Genomic DNA, 24,887 nt, shown 5'->3' with positions numbered 1-24,887 from the left:
TCTTCTCCCTGCCTCCGTTTCTTGGATGGGGAACCTGAGCCCCAGAGGGGAAGTGATGGGGGCCTACAAGCTTATGGAAAGTGATGGGGGCCACAGGCCACAGGTCTCAGTCACTGCAAAATCTTGCGAGGCCCCCGTCAGGGGAGCAGCCAGCCCTTACATGACCCAACACCCCACCCGCCCTGCCCGGGGCAGGCATTCTGGCATCCAAAGTTATTTGCCTTTGGAGGGCCCAGGAAGCCAGAGAACAAACATCCGGAGTCTCTGGAACTTCTACCCTCTCTCCCAGCCCAAGGATCCGGGAGCCACCAAGCGGGTACAGCAGCGTGCGTGTGCACACACACACACACACACTCACGCTCACACACACACACATACATACACAGTCCAGGGCCGGGTAACACGTGAGCCCAGAAGATCCCTTGGGACTGTGAATCTGAGCAAGTCCCTTGGAGTCCCCAAACCTGGGTAAGGAGATGATGAGTCCCACCCCCAGCTTTATATTAATTTTGTCTTGGAAATGAAAATCTCTTTTGTGTGACTTCTCTGATTGCAAAATTCTGGACACACTCATCAGAACGGATACACTCATCAACACGGATCTTTTCGCTCACTTTATGGGCAGCTCCCACTTCGCTGGTGCCCTAAGCACGAGTGTGGCCTGCCCATGAGCCATCTGGATCGCGTGTCTCTGCAGGCCACCACGCGGACTATGGTAGACTACACCCCGTGGGCCGCTAGAAGAGTGTCTGGGTGAAAACCCACAGATCCGTGATTCTGTGAGAGAGTGTGTGCGAGTGTGAATATGTGAGTGTCCCTATGTCCACATCTGCGCCTGAGCGATCTGCGTGTGTGGGGGACCTGTGCCTCCACCTGTGTGCCCTGAGCGTGGGCTACTTTTGTCTCTGAATGAGTGTATGGCTGAGAGTCTTGGTGTCTTACATGTAGGGAGTCTGACTCTCGGCCTCCCGTGCACCCTGCTCCCCTTTTCAACCACCCATGCCAGACCAGGGCTACATCCCTACCTTGCCATGTGTCTCCTGTGTGGCGGTGGACAAATCTTTTAACCTTCCTGGGCTCTGTTTCACCATCTGTAAAACAGTGCCTTCTCCTCGAGCTGCTGGGAGGACTACCCTTGCACCATAAATGTCCTGCCCCAGAGGGCTCCCAGCTGGGGGCAGGGCCACTTCTGTGTGAGTTAGGAGACGGGTGACCCCAGCTCTCTGGCCACTGCCACCCTGAGGGACATGGACTGGTGGGGGAAGGCAGGCTGGATGTTGGCAGTGCCCTACTTCTGTGGGAGCCCCTGTGCCGGGTCTCAGGTGAGGTTAGAGGCCGTGGCCCAGCCAGTGAGCCCAAAAGAGCAGCTCCCTTTCCTCAGCCCCACTCCAGGTGTGCAGCATGGGACTAAAGGCTGTCTGACTCTGGGCTAGGGTGGCCAGGTTCCAGACGAGGCTCTGAGGACATCCACCCCCTCCCCTTCCCCTGGGGCCCTGTTCCCTTGATCCACCCTCCTTCTCCAAAGCCCAAAAGAAGGCCTTACAGTAGCCATGGGCGGGGTGGGCTCACTATGCTGGCACTCGGAGACGAGCTAGGCTGACCCGATGCTCAGAGACACACCCCCACCCAGCCCAACTCCCATTATCAGAGAGGGAAACCGAGACATGGAGAGGGCCAGGGACCCTCCTAAAACCTCTGTAGAGGCCGTTGGAGAAACCCCAGCTTTGTACTCTGTTGGCTGCTGAATGGAGTCCAAGGGAGTACACGGGGGTCCTGAGAGACAGGTACAGCTACACCTGTGCCCCCAGCTGTGGGTGTGGACCTCCAAACCCAGCCCCACCCTCCCCACCTGGGCCAGATCCCCTACTGGTATGATTAACCAGATTATAGGGTTTTTTCTTGAGCAAATTGCCTCGGCCTAATTGAACGAGGCTGCGGGAGCCTGGGTGGGAGGCTGACAGGGGTGAGGATGGCGGGAGCTGGGGAGAGGGTGGGTTGGGAGCAAGTCGTGGGGGCAGGCCAAGCAGGGGACAGAAGGAACAAGAGAGGTGGAGAGGAAGGCTGTGGGCACAAGAGGACAAGACATCACTCATTCAGCACACCCTTTCTGCACACCTGCAATGCTCCCGTCACACTAGCCTCCTGGGCACTGGGAGGAGTGCTGCTCCCCTAGAGACTGCCGAGCCACTGCTCAGTGCCAGGTACCTCGTTCCCTTAAAAGCACTCTTTCGTGACATCCCCCAACAGCTACAATTTTATTCTTAAGGGGATTGAGGCTCAAGACACGGAATGACTTTCTAGATGTCAGAACCAGATAGCACTGTCAGACACCACAGCCCTTGCTCTTAGCTGGTCCAGGCTCATTCTGCCAAGGTGTTACCATCCTGCTTCCAGAAGGCCTTCCTGGGGGTTCAAAGAAAGGAGGAGGCCTCACACCGACTCACACTTGGCCTGGACCCCACTTCCGTCCATGTCGGGCATTCCTCCTTATCTCTGCTCTGGTGGCCAGCACTTGAGGCTGGGGCCAATCCCACATGGATCATACGCCCCCACACAGCCCATGGCACACCCACGGCACCTCTCACTCCCAGTGTCCGGGTCTGTGTCGCACTCATCACCCCCGGATGACACACAGACAGGATCGCTGTCACTTTCGTGTGTCATGACTCACATACTCAGTGACTCACAGCCATTTCATGGTTTCCACAGTGTTATACATCACTGAGTGTCACGGGGCCACACACAATGGTACTATCCCTGTGCCCTCACTCAGGGTGGCTCATCCCCAGTGTCATACATCATGTCTCCAGTGCTCCACAATGTCACCCTCATGTAGTGTCATGTGCACACTTCCAAGCTGGATGTGAGTTGCACCATCACATTTCAGCATCACCCAGTACCTTCTGACATTGAAAAAAAAAATCCACCTTTGGTGAAATGACATCGTATCTGAGATTTGCTTTAAAATACAAAGCAACTGAGAAAAGAGATCTGCAAATCATACATCTGATTAGGGGTTAGTATCCAGAATATATAAGGAAGTCCTACAACTCAACCACAAAATAAACAAACTGATTTAAAAATGGGCAAAGAACTCGAATAGGCATTTCTTTAAAGAAGATATACAAATTGGTCAACAAGCCCATGGAAAAATGCTCAACATCACGCATCATTAGGGAAATGCAAATCAAAGCACAATGAGATATCACCTTTCCCCAGTCTTCCATCCATTAGGATGGCCATGGAGGAAGGAAGGAAGGAAGAAAGAAAGGAAGGAAGGAAGGAAAGGAGGTAGGGAGAGGAGGGAGGGAGGGAGAGAAAGAGAGAAAGAAGGAGGTGGTGGGCAAAGGGAAGGGAAGGAAAGAAGGAGAGAGGAAAGAAGTGTTGGCAAGGAGGTGGAGAAATCGGAACTCTGGTACACTGTTGGTGGCCATGTAAAATGGCACAGCTGCTGTGGAAAACAGTATGGTGGGTCTTCAAAAATTAAAAATAGGGCGCCTGGGTGGCTCAATTGGTTAAGTGTCTGACTCTTGGTTTCGGCTCAGATCATGATATCGAGCCCCATACTGGCTCTACACTCAGTATGGAGTCTGCTTGGGATTCTCTCTCCCCCTTCCTCTGTCCCTCCCACTCATGCATGTTCTCTTTCTCTCTCCCAAAATAAATACATAAATATTTTTTAAAAATAAAATAAAAATAAAATTACCTATGATCCAATAATTCCACTTCCAGGTATATATCTAAAAGAATCAAAAGCAGAATCTTGAAGAGATGCTTGTACCCCTACATTTACGGCAGCATTATTCACAACAGCCAAAAGGTGGAAGGAGCCCAAGTGTCCATCAATGGATGAACGGATAAACAACATGCAGTCTATACATACAATAGGATAGTATTGAGCCTCTGAAAGGAAGGAAATTATGACACAGCTGCAGCATGGCAGGACCTGGAGAACATGCTGCTGAGTGAAATAAGGCAGTCACAAAAGACAAAAACTGTATGGTTCCAGATATCTGAGGTACCTAGTAGCCAAATTCCTAGACAGAAAGTAGAACGGTGGTTGCCAGGGCCTGGGGGCACAGGTAGCTGTTTGAAGGATATAAGTCTCAGTTTAGCAAAATAAAAAAGTTCTGGAGAATGTGAACGTATTTAACATTACTGAACTATACACTTCAAAATGGTTAAGATGGGAAATTTTAGGTTACGTATATTTTACCACAACTAAAAACTAAAAATTAAAGTACTTCAGGAAAGAAAAATGAAGAAAAAAGTGGGGGGGGGGGACTTGGGTAGGGTAGAGAGGGATAGATGAACTAAATGTGCCCAAATCTTGGTAACTATTAGATTTGGGTGAGGGGTATACAGCAAGTTTTTACTCTCTCTACTGTTGTATGTATTTCAAATATTCTATAATTTAAAAATTTTACTCTCCTTTGACCTCACACCTCCTCCAGTGACCACGCCCCTTCTCCACATCCCTTGGGGCCAAAGGTCTCCAAAGTGTTGACTGTGCTCTGTCTTCACTCCCCACTCAGCACCCACCCAGGCGGGCTGGCTTCAGGCCCCACCCCATCACTGATGTGGTTCCTGTTGGGCTAATGCTGGGCCCAGTCCAGCACGGTCTCCCCTGTCCACCTTCCCTGACTCACAGCCACCTCCCTCCCTCTCAGCCCTCTCCTCTCCTGTGACTCCACCCTTCAGTATCCCCTATCTCCCCTGTCACTCCTCCCCTGTCTCTGGGCTGCTCCTCCTCACCTCCCAGGCCTCTAGATGATGGAGTCTGGGCACCTGCGGCTGGGGCTTGGTCCTCAGCCCTCACCCCTACTCTCACCGTGCTCTCGCCCTAGGTCAACCCAGCCACACTTGCCACCTCCCAAAGATATCCCCAGTTTGACCTCTGCTGCTGAAGGTGAAGGGACACCTTCACCTGGATGTCTGACTTCTGTCCAAAAACAGATCTCTCCAATTCTGCCTCCTTGCCCTCTCTCAACCCCCTAACCCTGGCCTCCCCCCAGTCCTCACCCATCTCAGTAACGTCTCCACCATCCATCACTTGGCCCTCAAGTCAGAAACCTGGAAGACATCCTCTGCTTCTCCCTCTGGCTCATCGTCTCATTCATTAGCATGTTCTGTCATTTCAACCTCCCACATATCTCCAAAGTTCATCCATTTCTCTCAACTATTCTGCTGTCCCCTGAGGCCCGGCACCACCATCTCCTGCCAGGGTGGCTGCTGTGGCCTCCAACTTGTCTGCCCACCTCCTCTGTGCCCCTCCAACTCGCCCACCCCCGCCCCCCAACAACTCAGCAGCCAGAGCACTCTCCAAATCATGCATCAGACTGTGTCACTTCCCTGCCTGGACCCACTGGGGGGTCTTCCTGGGACGGCGTCATACACAGTGTCGTGTGATTATACATCGTCATCAGCCATGACACACAGCATCACACGTCCAGCATCGGGCTCAGAGTGTCCTGTGGCCTCACGCACAGGGTTTCACACTTGGCATCACTCCATGTCACACCCTTGGCAACGTGCTCAGCGTCGCTGGATCCCATACGCTTGGGGCACACACTTGGTTTCACAACTCAGTGTCAGACGGCTGAGCCCCAAGGACCACACCTGTTATCACACCATATCACCCATCTGTGTTTACATATTCGCTCCTCATGGTGACACACCCTCAGTGTCGCATACTTGGTATCATTCAGCATCACACAGTCCATGTCACACGGGATCACAGTGTCACGGACTTGGTGGCACATCCCCGGTCTCATAGTCTCTGAGTGGCACCACACACTCGGTATCACTCGGTGTCACACACTCGATGTCATGCTCTGACTCACTCACTCCCCACACGGTATCCCATAACAGAGGATGCACACTGGATAACACACAGCATCACATACTCAGTAGAACACCCACTGCCCCCCATTCCATGTCTTGGTTCCCTCCCACCCCCACCCCACTGGGCACTATCACCAGAGCTGCTGCCCCATGTCAAGGCTGTTTCCTGTTGTTGTGTTCAGAGTCCTTAGCCTGCTTGTTCCTTCAAGGATTTCCTGTTGTCAGGGCCCCAGTCAGGCCTGGCCCAGCCTGGGATACTGGCCCCAAAGCCCAAGAGCCAGCCAGCGGGAAACCTGGGCCCTCTGCACCCACCCCACCCCATTCTTGTAGGGCCCGTGGAATTTTCCCTCACTCACTCAACCTGGATTCCCCATGGGCCTAGGCTTGTGGTGGTTCTACTAAAAGGTGGCCTCTGGGCCCTGTTTCACTCCCAGGGTACCCAGGAAGGGGACGCTTGGGCAGTGTAAAGAGGCTGTCTACCTCCCAAAATTTGGGGAGAAGACCTTAACTGGTCTATGGGGCTCAGTCTGAAGCTGCTGAGAGGCCGAGGAGAAGGACAGAAGGTAGAAGGGGAGGACAAGGGGTTAAGGGGTTAGAGAATTAGCAAAGCCTTCCCAGAGGAAGCCAGCTGAGAGCTAGCAAATATGAGGGCAAAGAAGAAAAGGCAACCCGGGTGGGAGCCCCAGAAAGGAGCAAATGCTTGCTGGTAGAAACTGGGAAGCAGCAGCACGCCTGGGGATAAAGACAAGAACATGGGAGACAGGTAGGTTGTGTTGTAGGATTTGGAGAAAACAGGTTTCTCTCCTACCCTTCCCCCTCCCCCCATTACAGCCTTCAGATTCTGGCTCCAAGAGGAGCCTGGGGCACTCCCTTCCTGGCCCCGACTTCAGGCCACATAGACTGTCCTCCATTGGCGGCTGCCAAGCCCCCTCACCTCCTGCCCCAGGCCAGCCTGCAGGAAGGACACAGGGAGGCCAGCACACGCTCCCCACACGGCCTGAGATAAATATTTCCCAGGAAACGGAACTTGTTCTCTCAGTGTTTACAGCCAAGGACCAGGCCCGGGGAGGGGGGCGGGGTCGGGCGGGGGCCGCCTGAGGAGCCTTGTCCTGGGGCTCACAGCATCGACCCCAACACTGCCTCAGATCCGCTATGCACCTCTGACCAGTCTTTGCCTCTCTCTGAGCCTCCATTCCAAGCCCTCACAGGGGCTGGACCTCCCCCTGGTTTTGGTCTGCCCAATGCCTGGCCCAGTCTGAGCTTGGGTCTTTTCTGGGTGTGAGTCCCTGGTACTTGACACCTCCTCCTTTAGACTAGGCTTCTCTGATTGTAGGACCTATGTTCACCCATCTCCGTCTGGTCCTCGTTTGGTCAGGGGTGAGGACAGATGAACAGACCGACAGACAAAGAGATAGACTGGGAGGCAGCTGAGACCACCTTCCTGGCCCCAAGTCCCAGCAGCCCAACAATTGGGCACAGCCGGATGGCAGGGACTCCAGGCCCCGAGAGATGCCAGATGCTGTGGCCAACCTGCTGGTGGCAGCTCCTCTGGGGCCATGGGGCATCACTGAGGCCGCTTAATCCTGATGTGCAGAAGCCAGGAGGGGGCTGGCACCCCTGCCAGTTATGAGCACTCACTCAAGAATCTTAAACATAGGCCAGGAAGTGCTGCCTCCTGGAAAGCAGCCCTCCCAGCCTCATCCCCACGCTCCCGCGTCCATTTCCTGGGCTCCACAGACATGCTGGTCCTTCTCTCACGGAGACTTAGGGCATCCCATCTACGTGCCCTTGTACACCCTGCTCTTATCACTTGCAAAGACCTTCTTAGCCCCCATGGCAATCTTGCCTTATAGGACCACCTCAACTCCTGCCTGTCCCTATCCCCCCATCACTATGCCACCATGCTGGACCCATTTATTCACCATGGATGGCCTCGGCCTCACCCCAGACTGTGGGATCAAGTGGACCCAGGGTCAGAGATCCAGGGGCTTCTCAGCACCAAGACAGCCTCCTGCAGCCTCCTCTGGGAGGTTCCAGCTCCTCTCTCTGTTTGTTCCCAGTCCTGGGCTGGGCCTAGTTGTCCTCATGTGGTACCCACAGAAGCTGACCACATGGACCTCTCTGACTACCTAGCTGATTTCTGGCCTCAGTTCATGGCCTTGACCCTCCCCATCCTTCAAATTTCCAAGGTCACCTCCTCCAGGAAGTCTCTAAGACTGCCCCCAATCCAGCAAGTGCCCTTTTCTTGGAACTCCTCCAACCTTCACACAGCCATTCTCATTTAAACAAGAAACTTCATTGAGCACCTACTATGAACCAAGCCTGTGCCAGCTCTCATGGGGGCCCAGGAGAGACAAAGGAGACTCAGCCTTGGTTCCTATCCCCCATGTATTTATAACTATGTGACAAAGGATATATAACCACACGGGCAACAAGTCACCCAACTGTGAGCTCAGGGAAGCTTGGGGGCTGTGAGTGCCCAGAAAAGAGCAGAGACTGATTTGACCTGAGTGGAGGGAGCAATCTGAGAGGACTCCACAGAGGAGGTGACATCTAATCTGAGGCTTAAGAAGGGAGTAGGTAGAGAAAGAAGAGAAGGGCGTTCCAGAGAAAGGCGTCCGTGCAAGCAAAGGCAGGGAGGCCAGGAAGAATGGGTACCCTGGGGAGTAAGCACTGCCATATCTGGGAGCAACAGGCAGACGTGTGGGGGCCCAACAGGCAGGGCTGGCAATGCCAAGGCCTGTGGTCTCTCCTTATCCTGTGGGCAGCAAGCGAGGAGCCAGTGCTGGGCAGGACATTAGTGTGCTAAGTGTGGATACCTGTGCCATCGTCTGTGTCGCCTCTCCCTCAGCCCCTGCCCTAGCTAGCGCCTCCGAGAGCCAGCAGAGAGGGCACGGACCCAGCGTGCTCAGTTCACTACTCAAACTGCCTCCCCCTGACCCCCCAGAGAGCAACGGGCCTGACCCTGAAGTAGGATTCCAGGCTGAGCCTGAAGAACCCTCCTCCCAGCTGGCCAGTGGGCACAGGGGCCAGGGAGCCGTCCCGAGAGGGGTGCTGAGCAGATGCCTGCCCCAGAGATGGGCACTGGCAGCCCTGCTCCCCCAGCTGTCACGCTGCCAGCACCAGGAGGACGCGCCGTGCCCCCAGAAGCTCCGCGAGCCCTCGCCCAGCCCCGTGCTGCACCCCCGTCAGCCCAGGCCTGGCTCCAAGGAGCTCACCCTTGCGGGAAGCAGGGAGGGAGACCAACTCCCTCGCTGGGCCAGGCGCCTCACACATACTTTGTAACTTGTCCCAAAGGCTCTGCTGTGATTATGGCCAATAGCAGTGATTAGGTCCACTAATGCTGGATCTTCTTCTCCCCTTTGACAGGTGAAGAAACTGAGGCTCAGGCTGGTTAAGGAACTGGCCCAAGGTCGGACACCGAGAAAGTAATGGAAGTAGGACTTGAACTCATGCCCACCTGACCCCAGCCCCTGCTCTCTCCAGTCCTGCCCTTTCTGTATTGGGGAGCACTCAGGACTCTCTCCCAGCAGAGCTTGTCCTCACAGCCTAAAACCTTCCCTCTCTGAGGGAGGAAGCAGGAGGTCCAGACAAAGGAAATGTGGAGAGAGAACAGAAGCAAAGGGATCTAATGGGCACGATCCCCAGAGGCCTCCTGGTGGGACTTGGTGGGCCGAACCTGAGCTGGCAGGTACCTGGGCAAAGGGGCAGGGCCCAGAGGTATACACAAGGAGCTGAAGCCTGGCTCCTTCCCTTGGGGCCTAGTTCCCAGCACCAAGGAGGGTCTCCACTTCTCCAGAGCCCTCTCCCCTCATGGCTTCCTGGGAAGATGACAAATACAGGCTTTCCTGGCAGGTGGCCGTGGCTGCTGAGATGCTGCAGGCTCCCAGGAACACCATCTGTCCCGGCTCGGGGGAGGGCGGGGGGAGCCTCTGCCCCGTGGGGAATGCCATGACCATAAATAAATTAATAATGACTTTCTAGCGCCACCCGCTCCAACCCCCACCCCCGCCCCGCACCCAGCTCCCAGCTGCAGGGACATTCTCAGGACTTGGCCCCGTGTCCCGGCTGAACTCCTCATGCACCAGGCCCCATGTGGGCGCCTTCTTTCTCATCTCATTGGAGGGCAGCAAGAGATCGAGGGCTGGGCACAAAACACGTGTGGGCTCCACACTCTGATCTGCCCCGTGTGCTCACTGTGTGACCCCACTGTGTCTCCACTTCCCTGGCCATAAAAGGAGAATAATAGCAGTCCCTGCTTCCCAGGGAGGTTGTGAGGGTTGAACAAGGAAGTGTGTCTAAAGCTTCTGGCCTAGAGGAGTCTCCTTTCTCTCAGCCAGGCCAGGGCCCAAGAGTAGGCTCAGGCTGATCCTGGTGGTTGGTGCAATTTGACACACAACCCTCCTCTGTGTCAGTCTTCCCAGTCCCCAGCCCACCCTGTTGCTGCTGCTCAAGGTCCCTCTGAGCACTGCCGATGCGCATGAGGCACCCCAAAGTCATGGTCAGGGCTGCAGAGGGCATCCCTCATCTCAAAGGATATGCACTCCCTGAGCCCTCACCAGGCAACCTTTGGAGGGCAGTGGGAGACTCAGGAATGCAAAAGGCACAGTCCCCAGGCTAAGGAGCTCACAGTTCAGAGAGGAGACCTGTAGAGAAGCATAACAGAGAAACCAGGGTACTAATGACACAGACATCAGAATGTTCCATCTGACTGCCAGGGCAGGAGAGCTCGGAGGAGGGAGCAAGAGGGACAGGGAGGGCTTCCCGGAGGAGGGGAGGCTAGAGCTGAGTCCAGAAAGATATGGGAAGCTGAGGGAGAAGAGAGCGGCAGGAGTGGTTCTGGGGAGGCAGGATGGTTAAAGAGGGGACTGTGGCCTGGCTGGGGCTGCAGAGGGAGCAGGAGGATGGGAAGCATGGATTTTAGAAAAGGGACAAGTTCAGGTTTGCATGTTAGGAAGAGCTTTCTGGCAGCTGCATGGAGAGAGTGGGGTGACTGAAAGCAGCCAGCCGATGAGCCATCCAGGGGGATTGGGACAGGGGGCAGGGATGGAGAGGAGGAGAGGAATTCAGAAAACACTTAGGGCAGAGAATCAATGAATTGTTGGGTGAGGGTGGGGAGGCCTAGAAAGGGGCTTGAAATAATTCTCTTCATCTCTCCTCAGGGGGAGAGAGCCCCAGGCAGGAATAGGGCAGGGAAGGTGATCTAGGTGCAGGGCGACCCTAGGCTGGAGGGGGCAGGGCTGGGATTCAGCTCCAGCCTCCCAGTCCTCCTAGGGGTGGGGACAATGCTCAGGCTGACCCCCAGCCTGTGCCCCCACCCCTCCAAGCCCACCCAGTTCTCCCTCTCCTGAGCTCTCACCTCCAGTCCGCTGGCAATACTCCCTGGGGGCACTGGCTCCTGGGCAAGGAGGTCCCGGCTGGCTGTAGAGACAAGAAGGCCAGGAGCTGAGGCCTGCCAGGCCTTCTTCCCTTCTCCCCAGCGTGCCCAAGGGCCCTCCCCCCGCCCCCTGCCACCACCAAGCCCTCAGCAGGCCCAGGGGCTCCTGTTGCCCGCGGGGGGGCCTCCTCAGGGAATCTTCTCAGGAAGCCTTGCCTGATTTTGCCCTGCTTTCTCCCCCCACCCCCATATCACTCCCTACTTCAGGTGGGTACCATTGACTGGTGTATTCTCTGCCTTTTACTCTGAGAACAGAGCTGAGCTCCTTCTTTCAGCTGGGGCCTCCTCAGGAGGGGAAACAACCACATTGTTACTCCTTGTGAGGCCCCCTCCATGTCGACTTCTCTCCAGGGAACTTCACCACCCCTCTGTAAGCCTCGGTTTCCCCATCTGTAAAATGGGGTTTGCAATGTCTAGTTCACACTCTCACTGGGTTGGGCTCCCTGCTAGGGCAGTGATCATGATGATATGTGTGAGCCACCAGCCCCTTCCTAGCACCCAGTCTTCTGGGATCCTGCTGCCCCCACCCACAATCCGGGGGCCACAGTTCCTCAAAGGCTGGCTGCCACCCCAAGGAGCCACTCGCTCATTCTCCAGGAGCCTATGGCCCAGGTGGCATGGAGAAAGCCCAGCCTCTCCAAGGCGCTGCCCAGGGGCTGGCTGCCCCTCCCCACCCCCACCCCATAAGTACACCCAGCCATCGGACAGGCACAGGCGGAGGGATATTCTGAGCCTGGCTTCGTTCCAGTCAGCTGCTGGCCGCCATGCCAGCCTGGCGCGGGCGCAGGGGCTGATTTGATTTGGCAGCTTTGGAAGCATGTGGTGGGGACGGGGAGGGGGAGAGGGATGAGACACCCATCCCTGCGAGGAAATAAACAGCCTTGGGCACTCAGCGAACTGGGGGGAGGGCAGAGTCTGGCATGGGGGTGGGGGGAGGTTCTGCATTCCCTGCCTCGTGCCCCCCTCTTCTCACCCAGGCCCAGAACACCTGCCCATAACTGCTGGAATTTATGGCTCTCCTTGGGTCACCATAGGGGTGACAGTAGCTGCACCTGGTGTGCGGAGGCTTGTGGTGTGGCTGTGGCAGGGTGTCTGGGTGTCCCCAGGTCCTGTGGGCTCTCCCTGCTCAGCCAGGGTCTATACCCCAGCCTGAGTGCCACCTAGAAAGCTTGGGTCTGTGTGTGGGGCTGTGGTCTAGATGTAGCCATCCCCCAGGGTGACTGTGGCCACATGGCTGGGCTTTGATGGGGGACTGATGGCAGCCCAGGGTGTGACCAGGTCACCCACGTGCCTGAGTCTACTGTAGGGCCTGGTATGCCTTGGTCCCGGCCTGTTCCTTCCCTCTGTGCGATGACCTTGCTCACCCAGCCATGTCCGGCGGAGGAAATGACGAGGGCCGAGCTAAATACCTAACCCCAAGCCCGTCCCTTTGTCTACAGTCCTCAGCCTTCCTTTCCACCCAGGTCTCCAGTGGTCCACCCACTGTGCTGCCCCGGGCTAGCCCCTCCTTCCCTGACAGGAGGCAGTGCTAGCTGTGATTCTCCGAACACCTCTGGCCTCCCTACCGCTCTCTGGAGAAGCCCCTGCCCGTGCTCTTTGGCTCCCCATCACCAGCTTCCAGCATGGGAAGGTAGGCATTCACAGTTCCTCCATAATCCCACCCTGCCTCAGTGTTTGCCACCCTCCTGCCCACCCCACAGGCGGGCCAGTCCGGCTCACCCGCCCTGGGGTTCTGCAGCACCCATTACAAAGCTGCTGGGCTGCTGGGGACCTGGGCTCCACAGCCTCCACTTAGAGAACTGCTGAGTGCGGTCAGGACTCTGACCCTCTGACCTCTACACTGAGAGGTCAAGGCCAGGACCCTTGTGGTCCCACAAGCCAGGGCTGTGCCCCAGACACCAGCCAGGAGGTTAGGGGAGGGTGGAGCCTGCTTTGGGGAGGACATAATGTCTCATCTGTCACCGCCTCCCCATTGTCCCACTGTCCTCTGGGGACCTCAGGGCTCTCCCCACCCCAGCCACAGGAAGCTGAGCCCCTCCTAGAGACAGAAGGAAGGGACACCGAAGGAAGGGCTTTAGGACTAGGAGGAGACTCACCCATGATCTGACTGTCACAGGGGAGAAACCTCGAATTACAGAACCCACTTGTCACAAAGAGGCTAGTGAGAGGGAGACAGTCTGCAGAGAAGTCCTGGAGGGCTTCTGAGCGGAGGCGTGTGGTGCCTCGTGAGAAGAGAACACCAGGTTCCAGGACAGTCTCCTAACTATGAGACACAGGTTTCCACCTGGTCTGTGTCCCAAGGGCAGGGTCTGCCCAAGGTAGGTGTCAGCTAGGCAGCTGGCACAGTGGCAGACAAGAGAGTAATCTGGGCCAAGAAGAGGGAGGACAGCTCAGGGCTGAAGAGAGAAGCTGCCAGCTGATCATAACCTCAGGACTCATCGTAGCTGCCTGACACAGAGGCCAGTGTGCTTCTGTGATATGGGCCCAGCCACAGTCTGCTGTGCCCGTGTGGCATGACCTTCCCCTCTCTGAGCTACTTTCCTCATCTGGAGAATGAAAGCATGGGATCTGATGATCTCCTGGGGCTCATCCAAGCCTAACAATCTTTGGAAAGAGACTGACACATACAGCCAGCCAGAGGGGGAGACTTGCGGGGTGAAAGAGAGGCTCAGTGAAGGGACAGGAGAACCAGGAGGCTCCTTGTGGATCGGGCAGCTGGAGACCCTATCCTCGGACCAAGACAGGAGGTGGTGGACAATAGACACTTGGGGATAGCAGAGAGCCACTGTCATCACCTTACTTGCCTTCTGGCCTGTGGGAGGAGAAAGATGGAGGAGCTCTCAGATAAGGGCTCTGCCCCCTAACAGGTGTCCTGCCTCAGCTCCTGTTCCTGAGATGCTCCAGGGGAAAGGCAGAAGCTGCAGACAAAGGGGAGCACCCAGCATGGGGAGTCGGGAAGCTGGGGTTCAGACCCTGCTGTGCTGTGTGAGCTGGGCCAGCTCCTGACCTCCCTCACCTGATCTGATCACTGAGACTCAGGCTGAGACCCAGACAGCTGGTCCCAGGCTTCTGAGGAACCCAGCTGGAATGAGCTCTCCAGAGGCCAAAGATCCTTCTCTCCTGCCTCCAGGGCTCCCCACCCCCACCAACCCTGGTGTAAGTGCCGAGACACGTGCGTAACCCAAGCAAGCCGGTAGGCAAATGGCCTGGCCTCCTGCCAGGCTGGGCCCTGGGCCTGGGTCCCAGGGGAGCACCCACTGGTCATCCAGGCCCCCTGGCCTGGGACCTCCCTTCCTCAAGCCCTTCCCACAGCCACCTCCAGAGCAGAAGAAGGGTCCTCCCTCCAGAGTTGCCAGTAGGTCCCTGGCCAGCGCCCACCCGCCTCCTCTGGCTGCCCTGGCCTCTGCCCTGGTCGGAGGCCCTTTGTGCTCGGGGCCCTCACAAACAGGGGTTCGTGCATTTCCACGTCCGTGTCCAGGAAGTGTTCATGTCCTGTTTTCCCCCTCAGGCCGGGGCTGGCCAGGCGGGGGGGTAGGCGGTGTAGCAGGCCTCTTTCCTCTGCTGTCTGTGGACACTTCTGCCCAGAGACTTTAGGGGCTGGGAGGAAAGGGCACTCCTCTCCCTGCCATGGTCTGAAATAGCTGAAGAACAGAGGCAGGGGGATGAAGGAAATGACCCCTTCTCTTGCAAGCTTAGGGAGCAGCGGCTCTCACACGTGCACAGATGTGGCTTCTGTTGTGGTGGGAGAATCCCCCCTGGTCCTGTCACCCGTCACCCATGCCCCAGGCAGGAGAAGGTCTCCTTCCCCCAGCACCGGGCTGGGCCCCTCCTCCCCTCCCCCACTCCCCAGGGGCGGGGCCACCCTCCATCCCGAGCTCTCTCCATTGCTTCTCGTTATGTTTTTAATAACCTAACATCAACATTAACGAGGCAGGTGGCTGCAGCTCTTCCCAGCAGCCCCATTTAGAATCATTGAATCATCAAATCATCAAATCCTAGAATCCTGGATTCACAGAATGCCTGCCTATCCGGCTCCTGGAGTCTCAGCAACTTCAGTCCCAGAATGTCGGAATCACACAACCACGCTTCCATACAGCTCCGGCTGGAAGCTAAGTGCCGGGGAAGGCTAGAAACCCACAGAGCGCCAACACCGGGTCCTTAGAGTCATGCACACCCAGAGCCAGAGCTCATGCATGCCTTGGTGGAAAAGGCCCCTACTTCCTCCTTTCCCAGGTGAGAAAATGAAGCCCAGAAAATGGTGCAAGACGAGCAGAGTGTGAGCCAAGCAATGCCCACCCCAAGACTGCAAGATGGGACCATAACATCAGGGAGTTCCCGAAATGGCGTCACATTTACAGTAGGACACCGTGTTCACGCTGGAGTGGTGCTGCTCTTTCATTTTTGCTCCCTTCCCCTCATGCCCCCTCCCGGCTCTCCCCAAGTCTCCCTGTGCCCCCACCCCACCCCACTGGGCACTGTAGCCGATACCCCAACCCCTGGCACCCTTCCCTCCTCCATGGCCCCCCAATAAACACAACCACAGATGGGAGATTTCAAGGGCTAACTCCCTGGTGGGGGTGCGCACAGGAAAAGCAAAATGCCTGTCACCTGAAGCCACCAGAAAGAGGGCGGGCTCCCTGCAGGCAGGACCCTGAACTCAAGTCTGGAAGGTCCTGGAGCTGCTGTGGGGGTCAGTCACACCTGAGGCAGCGGCTTCCGGGGAGTTGTGTCCAAAGTGGAGGGAAGCGACTGAGGCTTACAATTGATACTAGAATCATCGGTTAGGTTTAGCATTTTCATAAATTTACATTTTAATTCATTTTGGAATGTACTCACACATTTTGGATTTGAATTTTATTAAATATTACGTTTCACAGATTGTTTTAATTTTTGAATTCCGAACACTCTTTGCCCAGGGCAGTTCCTGAGTCTCCACGCCACAGGAGAGGGCACAGGAGCCGGGAGCAGGGTCCAGTTCTCCTGGTCTCTTCTTAGCCTCAAAGCTCCTGACCTGGGACACCCTTCCTGAGACCTTTCAGACCTTAGAGGGCCCTGACACAGGCCCAGGCATCTGCCCTCATGCCCTGTCTTCTCTCGAGAGCTGGCCTAGACACCCTGGGCAGCGTTTCCTCTCTTTCTCTCTGTACCTCCACAGCCGAGTGGCTCCCTCTTCCACCCTCAAGGGTCTGTCTCCTCCCCTCCATCCTCTGCCTCTTCCTGCCCCAGCCTCATTGGTCTTCTCTGGACCATACTGTGCCAGCCTCACCACTTCAGTGTGCTCTCCACCCCGTGACCCAGAGGCTTTCTTAACAAGCAGATCTGAGCAGTCCCTGCCCTGCTTTCAACTCTCCCCCTTAGTGCCCAGTTCCTTCTGGAAAAAAGTCCAAATCTCTTCACTTATAAGTCCTGCACAATTTGTCCCTGCCGACCTCACCAGTCTCGTCCCCAGCTACACACACACATACACACACACAGACACACACACACACACACACACACACACACACCACCCTGGGCCTCAGAGCCCGGGCAGTCCAGGATCCACAGAACTGTAGAAACATACTTCTCTCCCTCTGTCACCAGCAAGATGTCACATTTGCCATTCACTCTTTCTCTCTGTCCAGAACTTTCTCCTAGCTCATCTCTTAGCTCTCAGATTAGATATGTTTCCTCCTGGAAACTCCCCAGCTTGCCCTCCCTCCCACTCTGGGCTGAATCAGGGGTCACTGCTCTGTCCCATCATGACCCCCCAGTCTCTCCAGCATTGCCCTCCCCACACTGCCCTCCCCACATTGGTCTTTGGGCCCCTGCCTCCACCACATTATCTGCCCACTGTCAGCCCTGGTACCTAGGTCCACCGAGGGGCCATAGGACAGATGCACTGTGGCTCAGACGTGGTCCTGTGTGTGACAGAGCCTTAAAGCCCACCTTGTGCTCATCTTTACCTCCTGTCTCTGTGGGGCATGTAGTAGGTACTCACTGAATGTCCACCTATGAAGGCCTGGCAGTACATAGTGTGTGGCCTGGATAGGCAGGCTGGGATGCTCAGAGTAAGTCAGAGTCCCCAGGTTGGGCTGGGTTCTTCTGGAGGAGGCATCTGGGAGAATCCTCCAAGTGTCAGTCTTAAGATAACAATTGAGGACAGGTCACAGGAAGTCCCCAGCCCAGACAGAGGACCAGCAGAGTGCGAACAAAGTCTGCAGGAGCGAGAGTTGATGGTCAGGGCCCAGGACAGGGCCACTGGCGGGCCTAGCAGTGCATTCAGAAAAGCCCTCCAGGAGAAGGACTGCTTCTGGCTGGTCTGAGGCGGGGAAAAAGGTAGAGCTGAATCAAGTTGGAGAAAGTGGTAAGCCAGAGACATGGAAGAGAAAGCTCTGTCTCTTCTTGTCCATGGACCTGGAAAGGAAAAAGCTGCCCGGGGGTTGGGCAGGAGGAGCAGGGAAAGCTGGGGCAGCGTGGAGATAACATTCATGTTGACCCCAGGGGCAGGGTGGGTGTGGAGGGCGGAGGCTGGCCGGGAGCATGTCCCCAGCTGTGGCTGGGAAACGTTTCCTGTCTCCTGGCCAGGGGGGTCATTAATAATCGTTTACACGCCACAGGCAGCACGGAGGCCAGCCAGGGAGCAGCATGGTGCGGGGCTGGAGCCCAGCCCAGTGACCAGTGGAGCTGTGTTCTGGGAAATACAGAATTTCTGTGTCCTGTCACCTTATTGTGAAACCTGGGCACGTTCCCCCAACCCGTCTGGTCTCTGGTAACACTGGTGAAAGGAGGGTCTAAAGAAGAGACTTGTCTGGAGTCCCCTCCCTGCTCTGGGCCTCGGTTTCTCTAGATGGCAGATGGGCTGCCAGCCCGACAGGGGGTGATGACCATCTGATGATTGACGTGGCCATCTGGACTCTGTCGAGCCCAGCTCAGGACGTGCGGGATGGGTAGACTTAGCCCAGTCTCCGAAGAGCTTGTGTTCTGATTGGGAGCCAGAGCCTACTACCATGGGGTGCATGCCTGGAGCCTCCCAGAACCAAGTGCAAACGTCCGGCTGGGGAAACAGACTGGAGGGTTGTGTGCCCAGGGCTTAGGGGGCTGACAGTGTGGCTGGACTGGCAAGATGGGCTTTCTCCAGCACGGGAGGTGGGAGCCCCAGGAAACCTATTTGGGCCCTGCTGTGTCAAACTGGGCCTGCCTGGTGCATAGCAGGTGCACAGTAAATGCTGTAGCCAAGCGAACGAGTTCATCTGTTAAATGAGACCCCTGTGAAAGGAGCCTGGGATCTGCAAAGAGCCGCCTAACAAATGATGGTGACAATGACAGTCATTTTGGCTGAACACAAGGTGGGTGGGAAGAGGTGATGTGAAAGCCTGAGAAGGCTGGAGGCCCAGGGATGGCCCTCCAAAGCCAGACAGGACTGCTTGGGAAGGATCAACTGCCCTCAAGATCCTTTTTTCCGGTTGACCCAGAATCTTCCTCAGCCCCAAGCCACACTTCTCTGCTTACTCAACACCCGCTTCCAGGCCCAGCTTAAGCCCACTCACAGCAGGGAACCTTTTGGAAGGTGATACTGAGGTGGTGCCCCAATCCCCTCCGCTGATGACTCTGGTCGTCTAGGTCTTCCAACTGTCAGGAGGCCTGGCCTTTCTTCTTCCCAAATACCTGTCAGCAGGCCACTTGCTAAGTCTTCTCCATTGCTTTCTCTGGAGGGTTTGACCTGGGTCCTCCTACTGACTGGCATCTCCCCTATCAGACTAGAGGGTCCCCAAAGTGTAACCAGACTTCCTTTTTCAGATAAGGGTCTCTGTGAGGACAGATGTGAGGTCAAGAAGAGGAGATAGATTAAGGCCTTCCTGGTTGAATCCCAGCCCAGGGACACTCCTTGAGGGCCACATGGAGAAGAGAAAAGGACAGGCTGGCATGCAGAAGGGAGCTCCCGGATGCTTGGCACCCCAGAGATGATGTGAGCCAGAAAGGCTACTGTGCCACCCATTGGACGAAGACCTCACAGTTGGCAAATTCACCCAGTGCCATGCCCAGTCCAAGCTGCTTTTGAGCCAAGGAGGCACCCCTCGGGATACAACCCAGGCCCCACAGCTTGGGCCTGAACCCCTCCCCACTGCGGCACATTGTGAGGGAGTAGTAAACACAGTGAGCCTACAACACGTGTATCCTTTCTCCGCCCTCCTCCAAAGCCCAGCCTAAAACACAACACAGACCCAAAGGGAACAAAGCTTCCCAGACCACGACATCACCCGCCGCCTGCCTGTCCAGAGCCTGCTCCACCGGAAACCCAAGACAAAGGCCTTGGTCAACGTGAAGAGGATGAAGGGCAAAGGGTAGAGGCAGCTTAGCTTGGGGTGGGCCATGACAGAACGTCACTGGGGATCTCTGGGGACCTAATTGGGAGGGAAGCAAGGACAGGATGGCAGCCAAGTCCTCCCTGCACACACACATCATTCCACAAACATTTATGGGACACCTGCTGGATTCCACACAGCCCAAACATTACATATCTCATTCCTCACCCCCACACACCTTGAGCACACACTTCCTTGCCCCCTGACGCACACTCCACAGCTCTCAACACTGCCTACCCCTCCACACACACACCATTAGCTCACCAACACCCTTCACACACCCCTCACCACACACCGCACATAAACTCACAGAGAGAAAAGATCACATAATCCACATGTCACACTGAGAAGTCATACAGCTCACACACCCACACTTCACATCACACACTCAAGCTCCCACCACGCGCCTCACACACCCCACACTCACCTCCCCAACCACAGACACACACACATCCAATTAAATTCAACACACACACTATCTAGACATGGAGACACACCCTGCATAGATGACGTGCACACCTAGTGTCACACATTTGTGGACACATGCGGACCTGTGGCAGAGACAAGCCTGCCGGCACATCGCCTCCTGCTGCCCACGTGCACATGGACACACGGACACACACACACACACTTAGCCGACGAGCCCCTGGCCTTGGACCCCTCGGTCCTAGCTGCTGCACCCTTCCCTACCCAGAGGGGCACACATGGCCATCACAGACACATGACACTCAAACACCAGCCCCTGGGTCCAAATACATTTCCCAAGCAAGCCCAGGGTGTACCACAGTGACTCTGAGCCGCCTAGGCTGCGAACACACTCGGGCCCACACACAGCTCCCCCACCCTCACTCCCCTCCACCAAGGTGCCCAACAAATCCCTCCATCAGGCCCCCACAGTGGCTTTTCCTGGCTACACACAACAGCCGAGAACATACGCAACCACCCACAAAACCCCCCCATGCAGGCTCACCCTACAACTCCACCCCATGGAGACAGACACACCGCATACACACATGTTCCCTGGACACACAACACTCGTGCATACATCGTCCACTCCACACTCACAACACAGCCCTCCTAGCTGCACACGACAGGCAATGCCATACACACCATCTTCACACACACCGGAAACCCCCATGAGTCCCCCCCAAATTATCGCATTGGTGATGCCACACACAATACTTCATGACACATCACATATGATCACACACGAGGCACACCCAACACATGAAACGTGGCCCAGCCTACACAAACACACATACACCCCAGACTCACCCAGCCCCAGAAACCTCCCACCACAGGTCCCTGGCTCCAGATTGCAGTCTACTCCCCCATCGTTCCTCCATCCCAAGCCCCTACCTGACCCCAATCAAGACCAGGACAGTGGGGATGGGGGGTTATAAGTTATGAACCCCAGGACTCCACACATAGTCCCCACCTACCTTAGATCCCTGGGCACCGCCCAAGGGCTGTATTCTCCATGTTTAGTCCCTACGACCAGCGCCCACACCATGCCATGCCTGACAACATGGGGCAGGCAGAGGTCCTGGGGACACTGGCCCCATATTCTGAGTCTACCCATTCCTCACCCCAAAGCAGAGGCAGATATATGGGGAAGGGATGATCACAGGGTGAGACCCTAGAACAAAGATAGAGACCTAGAGAAATGGAGGGGGTGGGGTGATGGACAGACTGAGAGAGATGAATATGGGCAAAAGGGACCAAAAGAGAGAAACAGAGGGGTAGAGAGAGAAAATGCCCAAAAAGACTCAGAGAAGGCAGAGGAGAAACCAGAGAGTAAAGTGGGACCACCACACCAGAGAGAAACAAGAGGAGAGGGTGAGACCCCTAAAAGACTAGAGGACCTCTTACAAAGGAGGGAGGAAGGGTAGGAAAGCAGGAACCAGGTGGAAGGGGGTCCTGCAGAGAAAGAGAAGCAGTGATAGAAAGAGGTGTTTGGACCCTGGGGTAGAGTCCCAGGTGAGGACTGAAGACCAGATGTTTGAGTGGGAATCTGGGTGGGGGGCACAGATGAGGCTGTGGAATAGAGGTGCAGGGGCTTGGGGTGAGTCTCCAGCTCTGACAGAGGTCTTGGTTGAGAGCTGGGGGTTCAGGTGTTCTGGGTGTACCTGCAGTCCGATATCTATCTATCTATCTATCTATAGATAGATAGATAGATAGATATCGGACTCCAGGTATATATATATCTATAGATATAGATATAGATATATAGATATTGGACTCCAGATATATATATCTATACATCTATATAGATATATAGATGTATAGATATGTATGTATGTATGTATGGTGGGTGTTCTGGGGTTTGGGCAGGGTCATACACTCATCTGGAAGGCAGGGGGTTCCAGGTTTGAACAGAGCTCTCGGTGGGGACTGGGGTCCTACTCTGGACTGGGAGTTCAGCGCTTGGAGCGGAGTCCCAGATCCAAAAGGGGTTCAGAGTCTGGGGTGAGGTCTGGACTGTGAGCTGGAGATTCAAGGGCTCCGGGTATGGGCTGCAGTCCCAGCACAGGAGTGGAATTCAGAGCTAGGGGAGGGGGCCCCACTTTGAGGAGGGTTCTGGGGCAGAGTGGACTACGGAGCTGGTGCCCGCACGCCCCTTGGAAGACCCGGCCGAGCGCTCGCCCGACACCCCGTCCTCCTCGTGCCCAGGGCTGGGGGCCCCCCTACCTGCAGGCTGTCGGCGCATGGCTTCGGCGGCGGCGGCGGCGGCTCGTCCGGCTTGAGGAAGACCTGCTGGCCCCGCCTGAGGAATTGGACAACAGCGATGAGGATGTGGTGCAGCACCAGGACCATGCTCGCAGCCGCCCGCCCGCCCGCCGGCCCGGCCGCTGCGCTCGGTCAGCGCGTCCGCGACAGCTCCGCCGGGTCCGCGCGAGGGTCCGCCCCGGTCCCGCCCCGGCCCGCCCACTCCCCGCCCCCCGACCGCGCGGCCCCGCCTACTCTCCAGCCACCGCGCGCTGCACCTCTCGGCTCGTCCGACCTGCGGACGCCCTCAGGGCCCCCCTCACCGCCTGGCTCTCACCTCCCTTTTCTCTCCGCTCTCAAGACTCTTCCAGCTTGTCCGCTATTAGGATCCCCTACCAGGTAGCCAGCTCTCAGTTTCCGGTCGCTCCTCAGGCCTCTCGCCCCTCCTATCGCTACCTTGCCTCTCGGAGCCCCTCTCTAGTCCGATCACGTCCTCTCCCCCCACTTAGAAAGTCCTGGGGCCCGGCCAGAACCCCAAGCCAGAGACCAGTGCAGTGACAGGAGGGGCGGAAGGCGGAGGGTAGAGGGGGAAGGGGCCGCTGACCCGATGCAGGGAGCCACGGGCCGGCTCCTCTTCAAGTCGGGGAGAATTATAGAGGTCGCCCAGCGACGGACAGGCCTGGGGCAGTAGCCAATCTGTGAGGGGGACACGTGCGCACAGACACACGAGCGCACACACGGACAGGCGCACCATCTCGAGAGCGGGGTAGCGGCCCCGGACCCCCTGCACTGGGCAGGCAGGTCTGCGTAGGCGTCCCCGGAAGCCAGGGAGGGTGCGGGCGCCGGGGCCACCCAGTCCACATTCCGCCGGTGGGACCCGCGCGTCCGGAGCGCAGTTCTCCGCAGAGCGGCCTCTGTGCTCTGGCGCCTGCTGTAGCCGCGACGCTTCTGCGCCCTCTGCTGTCCTACCGCGGCAGCGCGGCCCTGCCCTGTTTGCCGTCTGCTTGGCGAGGAAGGTGGGGGGGCAGGCGGAGGGAGGAGGGGTCACCTGGGCTAGCTCCCTGCTGGACCCACCCAATTCCTAGCCTCCGCTTGCTGTGAAATCGGCTGGGGTGGTAGAACGTGTCTGGACTGGAGGGTGTGCTTTGAATTACACCTGGCCTTTGTCAGCGACTTGAAGCATGACCTTGGTCAGATTCCCTCCCCTTTCTGGGCCTCAGTTTTCCCATCTCTTTCACAAGACTGCCAGGATAATCAACCCGGATAAAGGTGGGAAGGCCACCAGAGTCCCCTGACAGCCCTTGCTGTGGTCTGATCCGAATCCTTCCCACTGCACTGCAGGCCCCTTCTTGGCAACAACCCCCTTCACCACTTGGAAGGTGACTCAGTGAGCCCCCAGCCTCCCCACCTCATGGGGCTGATTCATCTGGGGCCTTTCTCCCTGAGGAGTGATTTCCTCCACGTTGAGTCACTGAGCCCGGTCCTGGACACAGTCCAGGCCCCTGACACAGGCTGGACCGAGCCCTTTTCGTCCCATCAGCCCAGGGGGGCCCCTCCAAGCTGGGATTTCTCCTACCTCTGTTTGTGAGGCCCAGCTCTGAACATGCTTCTTCCTCTGCTCAAACACCTTTAAAGATTCCCTACCACAAACACCAGAAAGCCCAAATCTTCAGTCTGACATAGCAGACCCTCTGTAATTTAGCCCTGACTTATCTTCTCAGCTTTGAACCTCTTGCCGCCATTCCTTAAACTTATACTTCCTCCTGTACTCAATGGGTGACTGACTCATCCTCTAGACCCTTGCCCATGCCACCCTACCCCTGATGCTCTCCAGATCTTGTCAGCCTGCTTATCATTCAGGGACCAGAGGCCCACATCCTCCAGGAGGCCTTCCCTTGATGCTACCTTAGTCCTCTGGGTCCCCCTTCTTGTGTCGTTCCTGGGAGCCACGTCTGGGAACGTGGGGAGGAGTACAAAGCTTTTCTGTCACTAAGTGATCCAGGCCAAGTCAATGTATTTTACTTTATCTTCAGATTGGGGCAATGTGGCCTACTTTTTAATACCCTAGAAATCGGCATGGGCTAAGGTGATGTAAAGGTTCTGGCCCAGATAAAGGCCTCCTTTCCTTTCTTGGCCTCAGTTTCCTGCTCTGGAAAGGGGGTGACCAATGTAGAGACTATGCAGAAGGACTGAGTCTGAGCCCAGTGTATAAAATGCTTGGCAAACCCTGAGCACCTGTTAGTCCTGGGCTTTAACAGCCTGGCTGGAACATAGGTGCCGAGGGGCTATCTGTTACAGCCACAGGACAGAGCTATTCATCAGGGGAAGCCGTGTCAGACCCCGCAGTCAAGTGCCGACCCTGGCCCAGCACAGCCACTATCCCTTGGGCTCTCAGCTCTAGGCAGGACCTCCCAGCACTCACCTCCTAATAGGTTATTTCTTAAATCTTCCTTGGCCATCTTATACTGCAGCTCAGTGGCTGGGGCCCCGGGTACATGCTCTGTGTCTCCCTCAGCCAGATTCACTCTGCATCAATCCTTCAGACTCAAGCA

General features: G+C 56.5%; 1 protein-coding gene across 2 annotated transcripts in view; it reads right to left on the bottom strand.

Annotated features, from left to right (window-relative positions):
- Positions 1–24,887, bottom strand: part of PDE2A (phosphodiesterase 2A) — a 90,822-nt gene that overhangs the window by 41,124 nt on the left and 24,811 nt on the right. The window contains exons 2-3 of one of the 2 annotated variants that reach the window (XM_032853183.1): positions 22,318–22,393; positions 11,204–11,265 (exon numbers count right to left, since the gene is read on the bottom strand). In XM_032853183.1, the coding sequence (XP_032709074.1) occupies positions 11,204–11,265; positions 22,318–22,336 (81 nt within the window). In that variant the 5' untranslated portion in view covers positions 22,337–22,393. The remainder of the gene's footprint in view (positions 1–11,203; positions 11,266–22,317; positions 22,394–24,887) is intronic. The other variant, XM_032853182.1, reaches the window with a different exon arrangement.

Source organism: Lontra canadensis, unplaced genomic scaffold (assembly GCF_010015895.1).
Source record: "Lontra canadensis isolate GAN:19392208 unplaced genomic scaffold, GSC_riverotter_1.0 scaffold7, whole genome shotgun sequence".
Lineage (NCBI taxonomy): Eukaryota > Metazoa > Chordata > Mammalia > Carnivora > Mustelidae > Lontra > Lontra canadensis.
This window is presented reverse-complemented; position numbering and strand designations above follow the sequence as displayed.